Source organism: Nilaparvata lugens, chromosome 7 (genome assembly GCF_014356525.2).
Source record: "Nilaparvata lugens isolate BPH chromosome 7, ASM1435652v1, whole genome shotgun sequence".
Classification (NCBI taxonomy): Eukaryota; Metazoa; Arthropoda; class Insecta; order Hemiptera; family Delphacidae; genus Nilaparvata; species Nilaparvata lugens.
The window spans coordinates 61271828-61287574 of NC_052510.1; the positions used below are offsets into that span (position 1 = coordinate 61271828).

The following is a 15747-nucleotide window of genomic DNA, read 5'->3' on the forward strand; positions in this document are numbered from 1 at the left end:
GAAGAGATATAGACCCACAATGCCTATGCCTTCCCAATGATAGCTCTTACTTGAAATTGAAGGCCGCCATTGGGGTATTTTAGCACGAGATATTATATCTATATATTTGTAATACTATAGATTACAAAGGCATTGGTATGTAATAATCTTATAGGTTGCCCCCTCAATTGCCGATTTCAATTCCAAGTACGTTACTAGCGCTGCATGTGAGTCTATGCATCTTTAAGGTCTTTGGTAAAGGTAGGCCATATCATTATTTTCAACACAAGTCACAATAAAGCTGATATAGTTAAATAGATGAACACTGAAGCTATTCAAAAAAATCAATAACAGAATAATTACATTTTTCTATAAATAACCCTTTTATGTGTGATTTGAATAGAGAGATACTCAACAGTCTTACTTCAGGGGCAAGCTCATTGAATAACTTAATGTACTTGTTTCTCCAATTCCTATGTAGTCCGATGGTAGCAAGCTTTCAAAAGGCAGACCAGTGTTTAATGTTAACCCTTAATTACATGCTAAGCGGCATAGCGTACCGCACTTTTGCATATTCGTACTTCTAAGGTGGCTGCAATGGATACCATTTTCCAGTAATGCCACGTTTTCGTTCATCATACCTTTCCGTAGTAGATGACAGATGGTAGGAGTCTGAGGGCGTTTTCTTCAGTGTGCAGCTGACTGTTGAAGTGGGAAGACCTTCCTACGATAAATCAACTTCACAATTGCACTCAATAATCTTTTCTTTCTATTATATTATTTTTATTTTTATTTATTGCTAAAGTTGACAACCACTTTTCTTTACATACTATTGTTATTATTTTGTATTTTCATAGAAGCTTGTTATCTTTGCTAAACCAACAATTGGATGGTGAAATATACAATTTTCTCAATTTTTATTTGAATAACTATTGTGAATAAATGAGGATATCGTATCAAAAAAGTTTTTCTCATTTTCATCACCTATGTACAGCTCAAATTCTATGGGATAAGTTTGTGAAAGGTTTGAAAACACACAATTTATGTGTGTTTTATCAAACACTCAGTGCCGCGCGCGTGTAATATACTTAGAAGGCGTCTAGCGTGTAGTTGAGGGTTAAGTCGGGCCTAGGCCACAAACTCAAGTTCTGTCGTAAATTTGTCAAACTCTCTAAATAAGGATGATATGAGAACAACTTGCATATTGGTGAGGACCAATTCTGACATTTAACCTGCTTCTAGTTGGATAAAAATGGATGTCACCATTTCGACTATATTCATCCATGTTTTTTTTCCATGTACACTTCTCGATGACTACTCCCTTGGTTCAACGACCCTGAATTTCTGTTTTGTTTTCAGACAAGAAGATGAATCTGATAGTACGTTTATAGTGCTGAGCGGCCGTCTCAGGTCTGTGATAACACATCGCAATGGCAAGAAAGAACTTGTTGGTGAATATGGCAAAGGAGATCTAGTTGGCATTGTAAGTAAAATAATATTAATTACGTTGAAACTTTTTCAGATAACTATAAATTACTTTATTGTGATTGCTGGAGTGTTCAGGGTGTTGTTCATTCATTCATACTTTGGTTATCTGTTTATTTTGGGATGTATTTTACTTGCATACAAGATTTTCTTTATCAAACAGTATCCTACTGTATTCAATGACCTTTTAGGCTCAACTCACACTACCTCGACTCAAATCGTACGACTCCATTTCATTTCATTCATAAACAATAGATACAATGCAGGTAAAAACAACAGGCATTCGCCCAAAACTGCTTTAAACTTTAATTTGGAATACACAGTCTAGAGGTTATGTAAATGATAACAACTTAATTCACACACTATTTTGAGTCCTAAAAATGTATCTACTACAATAATTTTGAATTTATCAGATTAATTAATTTCAATATACAAATTCAAACAAAAATCATCCTTCACAATCTCAAAAACTATTAAAAATCTCACTTAAATCCACAAATTATACTCATGCTAAAATTCTAAACGTCAAAACATCTGATCTTGACTCCAGTCGAGGATACTCCAATCTCTCGACCTTACGACTTTCTTGCTCATTGACACTACTTCAGTTCCACGCTACTCCATTTTCTAACCTTACTCTATTAAAAATATACGATCTAATTCGTCACTACTTAGCATGACATAATTATTATGAATATATTGTCTCATCTTATTCTTATTATTGTCTTATATAAAATGATAAAACATCACTTTCATAATCTTGATTTTTGATTTTGTATTCAAATTTTTCAAATAAGTGCAATATTTCTAAAGTTTTCAATTTATTGTGATACATTCTGTGATTCATTTAGAGTATAACATCAACCTTCAAAATTCAAAAATTTCAAATCATTATTCCTGAACCGAAAATCAAGTGACGAAGCAGTGTGTGATTACATAACCTCAACTTTTGGACAACATTAACATTTTATCAAAATTTTTGGAGAGAAATAGTACAGGCTCAGCCTAGTTTTCCTCCAATGTCATAATTGTATTATGATTATAGTGTTGTATACAATAAATGAATGAATAAATAAATAAATCTCACATTCATTAAAAATGCACGGTACTATGCAACTCAATTCGAGGCTTGACCAACATGTCGAGTCGACGCTCGACTCAGTCTCACAGTCGTGAGGTCGCGGAGAATAGAGTCGACTGGTCTGAGTGTCACCATTTGAAAACAAATGCTGCGTCGAGAAGAGGCTAGAGTTGCAGTCCCTTCTCGACTTGAGTCGCGTAAATGTGAGTTGAGCCTTAATGATGCTGAGGGTTATGCCCATGCCCACATGAGCTCTAGGCTTGTGCGTGGGTAATGAGAGATGGATGGACCTACAGTTTTAGGTGGGTTCAGAACCACTGGGAACAGATTTTACAATTACTCATTTTCCTTTGTATTATGTGGATTTGCTGAATTGAATAAAACTTTATTTGATTTTTCAAAATAATTGTAAACTTTTTGAAACTTCTCATGCTATACTTATTCCAGTGTGTTTTACAACTATAGTGAGGTCCACGTTATAATGACAGTGTTTGATTAGCAATGGCATTGCTATCCTTGTCTATCATTCAACAAAGCTGATAGCGCTATCTCTTTTTCACTTTGCTCTCTTGCCAGATCGTCTTTTAACAATGTAGAATTAATAATTAATTAACAAAATATTTCATCTTAGCTATGAAAATTCATTACGAAATTATTGAAAAATATAATTTCCTGCTTATTAAAGTATGAATGATTATTTGAAACGGTTATGAACTGTTAATATTACATTAATAAACCTATATCAGCTACCGTCTATAGAAGGCATTGACAAGACAGAGGATCGGCAACGTTTTTCTTCTATCTTTCTTCACTGCCATTATAACGTGGACCACACTATAGCTAACAGCTGGATTTGAGCCAATACTCAAGACTATAATGAGATTAACGTTATCAAGTCAGCACCTGATTATCATTGGTTGCTATCCTTGTCTGTCATTAGACAAAGTATAAAGCACTAATTTTTACTTTCCTTGCCCTATTACCATAGGTAAGGAAAGTACGGTATTGCTTTCCGAAAAAAATTAAGGTACCCCAATTTCTAAATTTCTATACGTTTCAAGGTCCCCTGAGTCCAAAAAAGTGGTTTTTGGGTATTGGTCTGTATGTGTGTGTGTGTATGAGTGTATGTGCGTCTGTGTACACGATATCTCATCTCCCAATTAACGGAATGACTTGAAATTTGGAACTTAAGGTCCTTTCACTATAAGGATCCGACACGAACAATTTCGATCAAATGCAATTCAAAATGGCGGCTAAAATGGCGAGAATGTTGTCAAAAACAGGGTTTTTCGTGATTTTCTCGGAAACGGCTCGAACGATTTTGATCAAATTCATATCTAAAATAGTTATCAATAAGCTCTATCAACTGCCACAAGTCCCATATCTGTAAAAATTTCAGGAGCTTCGCCCCATCAATGCAGATAGATTCCCAATTATCATGCTTCAGATACAATTGAAACGAAAAAAATCAAGTGGAGTAGATTGAGCATGAAAATCTCTACAATTAATGTTCAGTAACATTTTCACCTAAAATTGAAAATAAGCTTTAAATTCGAGAAAATGTGATTATTCAATTGCAAATTATTGTTGATTCTATTAAATCATTCACTATGAAGAGATAGCAGACCTCATGTGTGTCTCCAGCGTTATTGCCCTGTCACCAGCTGGCTCAAATCTTTGAATAGTAGACTTTAGATGCGCGGGAACACTAGCGTCAGGTGATGAATTTTCATAACGGCAAGGAAAGTTGTGTGAGTGCGCCACACCAGATTTTTACCATAGAGAAACAATAGCGTAAGTAGATATTCCATGGTATAGGGCGTTTATGTTGCAACTTTTACTGTTATCTCAAGCCGATTACTGTCTATTATTGTCGACTTTTACTGTTTTGTTGGGGTGAGAGTGTATGAACGGCACAGTATGAGAGACTACGAGCGTCACACAGCTTCACGGGAAAGAACTACGTAGACTATCGGCTTGAGATAACAGTAAAAGTTGCGACATAAACGTCCTATACCATGGGATATCTACTTACGCTATTATTTCTCTATGCCTTTACTAACTATGCACCATTGCGAGATTGTTTTTGGTCTATGTAAAAATATATAATGAAATATCGAAATATTAAATCTCAATTTAGAAAAAACGCTTAATATGGTCTGGCCCTTATGAAATAGTAATCCATTACCACTGACTATAGTGAGGTGCACGTTATAATGGCAGTAGAGAAAGATAGGAGAACAACGTTGCCGATCCTCTGTCTTGTCAATGCCTTCTATAGACGGTAGCTGATACAGGTTTATTGATGTAATATTAACTGTTAATTCTCGTTTAAAATATAAATTATTGTTTATTAAGCAAGAAATTATATTTTTCAATATTTTCATAATTAACTTTCATTATTAAGATGGAATATTTTGTTGATTAATTATTAATTCTACATTGTTAAAAGACGATATGGCAACAGAGCAAAGCGAGAAAGAGATAGCGCTATCCGCTTTATTGAATGATAGAATAGGATAGTAATACCATTGCTAATCAAACACTGTCATTATAATCCTCACTATAATACCACTGAATAGTGTATAACTTCCACTCACTTTATAACGTGGACCTCACGTAGTATTTGAGTTAAATTTTTGGAAAATACTTGCTATTTATGAAGGAATTTCAATGTTTTTGTGTTGTTTTCAGGTTGAAATGGTGACTCAGACCCCACGCAGTACAACAGTGATAGCCGTGCGTGACTCAGAGCTGGCCAAACTACCAGAAGGGCTCTTCAACGCTATCAAACTCAGATACCCCATTGTAGTTACAAGACTGATTAATTTATTAGGACACCGTATTTTAGGTGAGTGACAACAGAAAATATACGCCATCCTTTCTATGTTATTTGAAATTAATTTAATTGACCGAGCGAAGTGAGGTCTAAGATTCAAGTCGACGGTTTGACATTTCTCTTAATGTTTAAATGTTTATATGTTGCGCATTTACGACAAAACGCGGTAATAGATTTTCATGAAATTAGACAGGTATGTTCCTTTTTCAATTGCGCGTCGACGTATATACAAGGTTTTTGGAAATTCTGCATTTCAAGGATAATATAAAAGGAAAAAGGAGCCTCCTTCATACGCCAATATTAGAGTAAAAATCAGACTATAGAATTATTCATCATAAATCAGCTGACAAGTGATTACACAGATGTGTGGAGAAGCCAGTCTATTGCTGTTTTTACATAAGGTCTATAGTTTCATTCAGGTACTTGTGGATGAGAATACTGCGTGAGGTCTACTGTTCACATAACTACTAGTTTTAAAGGGGAAACAATTCACAGTACAGTATGAATGACCATGATAAAACAGTATGGGCCAGTTTCCGAGATCGGGATCTATAAGTTCTGGACTTACAGAGACCAGGACTAAAATAAGCGCTCGGGTCTAAATCGACTTTCTGAGTCACGGGTTAAACTCGGAAAGCTAAATTTTTGACTCCAGAGTTTAAAGCCAGTTAAAGTCTAGAACTTAGCTGAATCCCGAGCTCGGTAACCGGCCCTATGAGAAAATAATAATAATATATTTATTTCCACAAGAAAAGAACAAAATAAACAAACAACTTGTGCAAGTGTAAGAAAATAACCAACTACTTATTAATACTAAAATAATGATAATGACACATAATAATGAAGTATAATACATAAAGGAAAATTCATCACTTAAATATTAAAAAATAAATAATAATACTGATAAATCTCCTCTCTTGCCTACACTATACAGCTATAAATGAAAAAATATGTGGAAATAGTCAACCATGCAAGTGATAAAATCACGTCCGCATGATGGAGTACAGTTAGAGAGCAATGCAGTAGAATATCTTCATATATGCAATATGTAGATATCTCATGGAATAGGGCGTTTATGTTCCAAATTTCAGGGGCCCAGGGTCACGACTAGAAGGTTCTATTTTACAGTAACCCATTTTACAGACTATAGACATTCAACATTTCATAATCATAGAGAAGGTATATCATAAGAAGATATCCCATGGTATAGGGAGTTTATGTTCCAAATGTCACTGTCAACTCAAGTCGATAGTCTTAGTAGTTGTTTCTCGTGAAGCTATGTGACGCTGGTAGTCTCTCGTAATGAATCTCACTCTCACCCAATCAATACAGTTATAATAGACATAGGTCGACAGTAATCGGCTTGAGTTATGATATATGGTCTTCTTATGTCTTACATCTTATATAATATGGTATGTCTTCTTATGCTATATTTTCTCTATGGAATAACGCAGTTTAATTAAATGAAATTGAGAAATTAAAAGATACACAATACCTTTCAAATAATGCGTTATACTTCTACATTTTATTATAATACTAGCTTACCCGGCGATCTTCGTACCGCCAAAAAGTCAATGTATCTCATGTCACACTTGACTTTATTTGGTGAATCATGAAATTTATTTATTTACAATCAATATTTTCATTTACATCTCAATAAGGACTTCCTATGTGGTTAAAACTACCGTTTTAATACCAGTAGACAATTTTATCATGGTTTGATGTGTTTATTACAACTGGTAAGTTTAGATTCTAAATCATATTATTACAACATGATCTTGAATCATGATGATCTTCCCGTTCTACGTTAGCCTTTCTGCCGACAATTCGAAAACATAGGTCTGTAAAATGGATTAATATATAATTATCATTAGCCTCCCTATTAAAATCTCTGGTCAGAAACCATCCCCAATATTCACACAACATATTCCCAAAGTTTCATGCCGTTCTGACAAGTAGTTTTCGAGTCTATAGGGAACAAACACACAAACAGACATTCATTTTTATATATGGAGATTTGAAACGAAAGAAAACTTAATTTGTAATATTTATTCATAAGCTAGGAGATCGTAATTGAAAGTGGAATTTAAGAAAGATAATTATGAAAACAGTTTTTTGGAAAGCGTTGATCTGGCAGAATTCAATCTGGACTATTTCATTCATTTATTTACAAAGGAAACTTTTTAGAAGTATTTTAAGCCTAGGTGGTTATGTGGGGATTAATTATAATACAAACGTTCTCATTTATGATGTTTTCATGAATGGGGCGAAGATAATGAAGGTTATGAAATACAAACGTTTTCATTCATGATTGAGAAGAAGAGATGAAAGTTATGTACTAATGTAGTAACGATTCAGTGGAATTATTTAATTTGTGATTTTATTCAATTATTTGGGATTAATAATAATTTGTGTTAATTGCAGGTTCTTGGCAGAAGCCAAGTCCGGCAGTTTTCAGCCCAGCTGTGGACTCTAGACTGCCGCAGAACAATTTCTCGACCGTCGCACTGATCGCTGTCAATGATGATGTGCCTCTCACCGCCTTCACCTATGAATTGTACCATGCCGTCAACGTTATAGGTAGGTACAGTTATTCAATTTTCAATTCATAACATTATGTACCATCCAAAGTTAACACATTTAAAATATTGATGACATGTTCAACCTATTCCAGTGTGATTTTAAAACTAGTTAATTGCGTGAGTCAATACCATAGTGAGATTCACGTTAACATTGGTTTGCTATCCTTGTCTGTCATACAAAGCAGCTATAGTGAGGTCCACATTCTAATAACAGTAGAGAGAAATGGAAGAACAGCGTTGCGGATCTCTACCTTGCCACTGTATTCTATTACGGATACCAGTATATATTATGTAATGTTAACCGTTCACTCTTCTCAAAAATAATCTATTATATTTTATTCGTGAAGTAAATAAATTTTTCAAGATTTAATAATACATTTTCGTAATTGAGATTGAATGTTTTGTTAATTGATTATCTATTTATTTATTTTTTTTATTTATTTATTGTATAAAATACTATAATCATAACACAATTATGACATTGGAGGAAAAACTAGGCTGAGCCTGTACTATTTCTCTCCAAAAATTTTGATAAAATGTTAATGTTGTCCAAAAGATAAGGTTATATAGTCACACACAGCTTCGTCACTTGATTTTCGGTCCAGAAATTATGATTTAAAATTTTGAATTTTGAAAGTTGATTTTATACTCTAAATGAATCACAGAATGTATCACAATAAATTAAAAACTTTAGGAATATTGCACTTATTTAAAAAATTTGAATACAAAATCAAAAACCTACTCACTATTATACTTTTATAATGTTGAAAAGCGATCTGGTAAAGTTGCAGAGCTAGAAAAGGATTGCGCTATCTGCATTGTCGAATGATAGACAAGGATAGGTAGCTACGCCAATAATCAAATACTTCCTTTATAACGTGGACCTCACTATATTGCAATCCACCTTTACAATGCAGGGATTTATGATTATATGTGTTTTTAGAGAATGTCATAAAAACAGTATTCTCACTGTACAGGAAACGTTCACTATACTGATAAGATGAGGTACCCATCTATTCAACTCAGTTTATCATACAAAAAACAGTTGTAAATTGTCATGAACAATTTAAAAGAATCTATTGAAGTGAGGTTAAATCAATGAAATATAACAATTACAGAAAAAAGTAAATCGAGATAATTAATACAACGTGTAAGTGCCTAGATCTACGAGGTATTACTATAGAGAAAATATAGCATAAAAAGATATACCATGGTATAGGGCGTTTATGTTCCAAATTTCACTGTTAACTCAAGCCGATAGTCCTAGTACCTATTTTTGGTGAAGCTATGTGACGCTGGTAGTCTCTCATACGGTGCCGTTCTTTCACTCTCACACACAGCCAGAACAGTAATAAAATACAGTTGTCAACAGTAATCGGCTTGAGTTAACAAGAAAACGGCATAAACTACATGGGATATCCACTTGTTATCTTTTGTCTATAGTATTACAGAAATCGTTCACTCTGTATTCAGCTTTTGCTGAATAAAAAAGATGTGTACAATCTTTTTACTTTCCTTGCCCTATTACCATAGGTAAGGAAAGTATTGCTTTCCAAAAAAAAATTAAGGTACCCTTATTTCAAGTTTTCTATACGCTTCAAGGACCCTCAGTCCAAAAACATGATTTTTGGGTGTTGGTCTGTGTGTGTGTGTGTGTGTGTGTGTGTGTGTGTGTGTCTGTGAACACGATAACTCCATTCCCAATTAACCGATTGACTTGAGATTTTAAACTTAAGGTCCTTATACCATGAGGATCCGACAATAAGAAATTGAATAAAGTTCAATTTAAAATGTCGGAATGGTGGATAGTGACTAAAAAAAACCATGTTTTTCACGGTTTTCTCGAAAACGGCTATAACGATTTTCTTCAAATTTATACCCTAGATAGCTATTTATAAGCCCTATCAACTGACATGAGTCTCATTTCTGGGAAAATTGCAGGAGCTCCGTAATATTTTTGAGAAAAATGGCGGATAATTACTAAAAAACCATGTTTTTCGCCGTTTTCTCGAAAACGGCTCTAACGATTTTCTTCAAATTTATACCATGGATAGCTATTTATAAGCCCTATCAACTGACATGAGTCTCATTTCTGGGAAAATTGCAGGAGCTCCGTAATATTCTTGAGATAAATGGCGGATAATTACTAAAATTTAGTAATTTTTAAATATGCTTTTAAATTTTTAAATATGATTTTATAAATATGCTCATTGACTCTCGACTTCAAGGAATCTTCTCATATAGTTGTAATCTATGATTTGTGGGAAACCAGATTGATGTGGAACTCTAATATAAATGTATTCTCTTTATTTTCTTAGTACCGAGCATCCGTCTGACGTCAGAAGTGATGCGTAAGACACTGGGCGCCGCTTGCATGGAACAAAGCAACGAGTACAGACTGACCAGTTGGCTGGCTCAGCAGGAGGACCAGCATCGTATCGCCCTCTACCAGTGTGACTCACAGTTCACGCCCTGGACGCAGCGCTGTATTAGACAGGCTGACTGTGTGCTGATTGTGGGCCTGGGGGATAGTGCGCCTAGTGTCGGCAAGGTTGGTACTACTGATTCAAGATCTTTCATTGATAAATTCGTGGGTCTCGGTGATAGTGCACTATCCCAGTGTTGTCAATCAGACAGTGCATTCATTAAATCTTTTATTCATTCATAAAATCGAGGGCCACGGTGATAGTGCGCCTAGTTTTGGAAAGGTTGATACCATTCATTCATAATATCGTAGGTCGTCTCAGTGATAGTGTATCTACGAGGGTGAATCAAATGAAAACCTTGAAAAGGTTGTAAATAATTTATTGACCGAGCGAAATGAGGTCTAAGATTCAAGTCGACGGCGGTTTGGCATTTCTCTTAATGTTTGAATGTTTATATGTTTTTATGTTGCGCATTTACGGCGAAACACGGTAATAGATTTTCATGAAATTTGACAGGTATGTTCCCTTTTAAATTGCGCGTCGACGTATATACAAGGTTTTTGGAAATGTTGCATTTCAAGGATAATATAAAAGGAAAAAGGAGCCTCCTTCATACGCCAATATTAGAGTAAAAATCAGACTATAGAATTATTAATCATAAATCAGCTGTCTAGTGGACTATAATACTACCCATTTAAAAACATTGAACATCTTGAAAATATATCTTTCCATCAACGTTGTAGACAGTTGCAGTCAGACCTGATAACAGCGCTCACACTCACATTCCGGGACGACACGTAACGGTACGATAGGACAGAATGCTCTTTGTTTATTTAGGATTTTTTCTAGACATTTTAAACATTGAACATCTTGAAAATGTATCTTTCCATCAACGTTGTAGACAGTTGCAGCCAGACCTGGTAACAGCGCTCACACTCACATTCCGGGACGACACGTAACGGTACGATAGGACAGAATGCTCTTTGTTTATTTAGGATTTTTTCTAGACATTTTAAATTAATAAATTATTTATTAATTTTTGAGAAAACATAACAACAGGTCAATGTAACTTACTGAGCGTGAGGTCTACTGTTCACAGAACTACTAGTTTTGACAACTAAGTAAAACTTACTATAGCCGACTGATTACTCGTTGCCATCGCTCAAACTACTTAGTTTTGCTGGTAACGCCAATGATAATATTATAATCGATTTTTAAATGGAAAATATTTTAAGTTTTTGCAATGTATTGTATATGAAAATTTTTATATTTTTCACATAAAGTTTGTTTAATGATTTTGGCAATAAATATTTCTTTCTTTCTTTCTTTCTTACATTCATCATTTTTTGACATAGTCTCCTTGTTATGCAAGTGTTCCACCGCTTTGGAAGCGCATGAATATCACGGTTGAATACCTCTTTTGGTTGTGCCTGTAGCCACTCGTGCACCGCGGTTTTCATTTCTTCATCACTTTGGAAATGCTTGCCTCCCATTGCATCTTTAAGCTTTCCAAACACATGAAAGTCACTAGCTGCTCAGGTTTCATTCCCTGTAACCATCCTGTCTAAAAATTAATCACCTTTGGAGTTGAAATGACGCAAAAGGCAGGCATCTTCTCAGGCATCGACGCAATGTTCTTTCAATCCAGAATTCAATTGACGCGGAACCCATCTTGCAGAAACTTTATTGAGCCGCAACACATTATGGAATTAATAAATTGATTTACCGGTGTTTTTGTGCATCAGATGGAGAAGGAAGTGGAGCGCATAGCGATGCGCACGCGCAAAGAACTGGTGCTGCTTCACAGAGACGGTGGCGACCGGCCGAACAACACGGTGGCCTGGCTCAATATGCGCTCCTGGGTGTCCACCCACCATCATATACAGTGCAGCAAGCGTATGTTCACACGGCGGTCACTCTATCGCATCGTAAGTTGGCATCAATCAATTTACTCTCTATCCTCGGCTCAGTATTCTATGTATCATTCTTGAATTAGCCCACTTAATTTGAACTTTTTTCATACAAAATCGTTCCTCAGTCTTTCGTTCTTGTAAAAAACTTCCAAACTTACAGCCGTCTTTCGTTTGTAAAAATACTTGTATTTTATAATTGGGTACGTGAAATTATACTCATATAATTAAAATTAAGGATTCATGAAATTATAGAAGTTGTAATGGGACTAAAATAATTATATTTTAATATTTGTTAATTGGAAGAGCTGTGAGCAAATAATTGGTATTCATTGAATTATGAATAATTAGTTCGAAAAGTCCACTAATTTATTATATTATCAATTTATAATGAGGGAATCGCTTGGCTTGCGAGAGATTAAATGGATCCTAACTCTTGGAACTCATGAGAAAGTAGCTATTTCTAAAAAAAATGAAAAACAGAACTAAATAATTTACCTAATTGAAAACATAAAAATTGAATTTTAAAATAGAATTAAAAAATAAGGTTTGAATAGAAAATAACAGTACTATAATAATGCAGGATTTGCCTTTCAATTAGTTGATTTAATAGTTATGATAATTAAACATTTTTTAAACCTTTTTCTGTAGAATGATGACCGAAAACAGAGGGATAGTGTCGGGACTGTTTATCTGCTGTAGATAGTTGCAGGATCCGACTGCCGAGAGGCATTATTTTTCCAGACCAATATTTACTTGTCATGAATTTTCACCGTCTACACTTTTGAATTCTTAAACAATGGGGTATCTCGGATTGTGAAAATTCATGGCAAATAATCCGCTACATTACAAAGTCTTTTATAATATTATTATAATTCATTTTGACAAATTTATGAAAATTAATTATTTATGATTGTGTGATTTCAGAACGAGTTATACTCGAAAGTGTTGATGTCGGAACCGAACGTGCATTCGGACTTTTCGCGGCTGGCAAGATGGCTGACCGGCACCTCTGTGGGGCTGGTGCTGGGAGGGGGAGGAGCCAGAGGGGCTTCGCATGTCGGCATGGTCAAGGCTATACAGGTAATTCGGCGAGTGTAGCGAGTTCTTTGTTTAGACTCTTCAGTTTTGACGTTCAAGATTCAAGAGTATTTATTTGTCAGACTGTCTCGCATGTCGGCATAGTCAAGGCTATAGATAGATAGATAATTTAGCAGCCACTGACCACCTCTCAAAGGGGTATATGGACTTGTCAATCATTTAAGTTAAATTGTGCATTTATAAAACAGATTGTTACATTTATACTCTCGAAGGTCTACGAAAAATCACCGTGAACTAAAGCAACTGAAAAACTCCTGAATCGAATAAAAACACTGTCCTTCCAGTTCTGTCTTCAACTGAACTCTCAGGTGATTCGGCGAGTGTAGTGAGTTCTTTGTTTAGACGCTTCAATTTTGACGTTGAAGCTTCAAGAGTCATCACTTGCCAGACATTTTAAAATGTATAAGTTAGTCATATAATATAAAAATATTGCAGCCTACATGCTTGACATGGTCAAGTTGATACAGGTAATTCGGCGAGCGTAGCGAGTTCTTAGTTTAGACTCTTCAATTTTGACGTTCAAAACTTAAGATTATTTACTTTCCAGACATTTTACAATGAATAAGTTTGTTATACTGTAGCCTACACATTGAATTGATTATGTTGATGAATATGGTTCAGTATACGGTTGCTACTCTATCGTCAATCTCTTGTAAAATAAAAAGATTGACCATTACATTCATAATTTCATAGCAACGAAGACTTAGTTTCAACTCACACTACCGACTACCTCGACTCAAATCGTACGACTCCAGTCGAGGATACTCCAGTCTCTCGACCTTACGACGTTCTTGCTCATTGTCACTACTTCAGTTCCATGCTACTCCATTTCTAACCTCACATTATTAAAAATATGAGATCCAATTCGTCACTTCTGCGCATGTAACAAATTTTATAATAATTATTATGAATATATTGTCATATCTAATTCTTATTATTTTCTTATCTGAAATAATAAAACATCACTTTCATGAAACATAACCTCACTTTCATTAAAAATGTACTGTACGATGCAACTCAAGTCGAGGCTCGACCAACATGTCGAGTCGACGTTCGACGTTGACAACGTTTTTTTTTATTTATTTATTTAAGTTTTCACAACATTACATTTCAACAAGTACATACATAATAGCCTCTCTAGCTATTTAGCTATTTGAGAGGTATACAGTTAGAAAATTTACAGACAATAATTCTTTTATAACTCTTTGAAAATTCCAATGAACACAAAGTCAACAACAGAAGTTCGAAAACAGTTTAGTACAGATTGGCAGTACACTTTTTTAGCCAAAGACCTTAAAGATGCATAGACTCCCATGCAGCTCTAGTGTCGTACTTGGAATTGAAATCCGCCATTGAGGGGGCAACCCATAAGATTATTACATACCAATGCCACCAATGCCTTTGTGTTCTATAGTATTACAAATAAATAATATATAATATCTCATGTTAAAATACCTCAATGGCGGCCTTCAATTTCAAGTAAGAGCTATCATTGGGAAGGCATAGGCATTGTGGGTCTATATCTCTTTAAGGTCTTGGTTTTTAGCATTCCACTTTGTCACAGTATTCTGATACACAAATATCCATACAGAAGGCATTTGCTGCCAACTTGATTTTCATCGTCTCAGCCACACATACACACAGGTTACAACCAAGATTTATCTAGTTACTCTTGCTACACTACAACTAATTTTGATTTTGACTTTTTCGTAATAATAATTATAACCTTACTTTCATCAAAGTATAAACATTACAAGAAATAAACTCAACAAAAAACATTTTTATCTATTATTTTCAATTATGAACCCTTAATTGCTCAGTCTGTGAGTCGACTGTTCGACTCAGTCTCAAAGTCGTGAGGTCGCGGAGACAAGAACCGACTGGTCTGAGTGTCGCCATTTGAAAACACATGCTGCGTCGAGAAGAGCCGCAGTCTCTTCTCGACTTGAGTCGCGAGTTGAGCCTTACTTTTTGTTTGATAAATTTGAGTTTATCAGAGACTAGCTGTCAGGCTCGCTTCGCTCGCCATATCCGTCTAGCCAGGGGGCTCCGCCCCCTGGACCCCCGAATGTATCGTCCAAGAATGAGATCAGCAGGCTCGCTCCGCTCGCCTGCATTTTTCATTTGAGCATTTTTATCATATGTTAGGACGATCCAGTCGGGGGTCCAGACTAAACGTCTGGCTAAACGGATATGGCGAGCGAAGCGAGCTTGACGGCTAGTAATATAATATTCCCAGGATTGAAGTAGCAGTGCCCAATCAATTTTTCCGCGATAAATGCATTTAAATCTTCAACTTGGTGCCAACCTATCAAAGTCAACTCAAATTAATGCCAACCTGACA

The 15747-nt window shown here is 35.2% G+C and overlaps 1 protein-coding gene across 3 annotated transcripts in view; it reads left to right on the plus strand.

Annotated features, from left to right (window-relative positions):
- Nucleotides 1-15747, plus strand: part of LOC111054830 (neuropathy target esterase sws) — a 104723-nt gene that overhangs the window by 56473 nt on the left and 32503 nt on the right. For all 3 annotated transcript variants that reach the window (XM_039433304.1, XM_039433303.1, XM_039433302.1), the window contains exons 14-19: nucleotides 1339-1462; nucleotides 5240-5396; nucleotides 7809-7964; nucleotides 10285-10517; nucleotides 12138-12320; nucleotides 13230-13385. In XM_039433304.1, coding sequence (XP_039289238.1) covers nucleotides 1339-1462; nucleotides 5240-5396; nucleotides 7809-7964; nucleotides 10285-10517; nucleotides 12138-12320; nucleotides 13230-13385 — 1009 coding nt within the window. The remainder of the gene's footprint in view (nucleotides 1-1338; nucleotides 1463-5239; nucleotides 5397-7808; nucleotides 7965-10284; nucleotides 10518-12137; nucleotides 12321-13229; nucleotides 13386-15747) is intronic.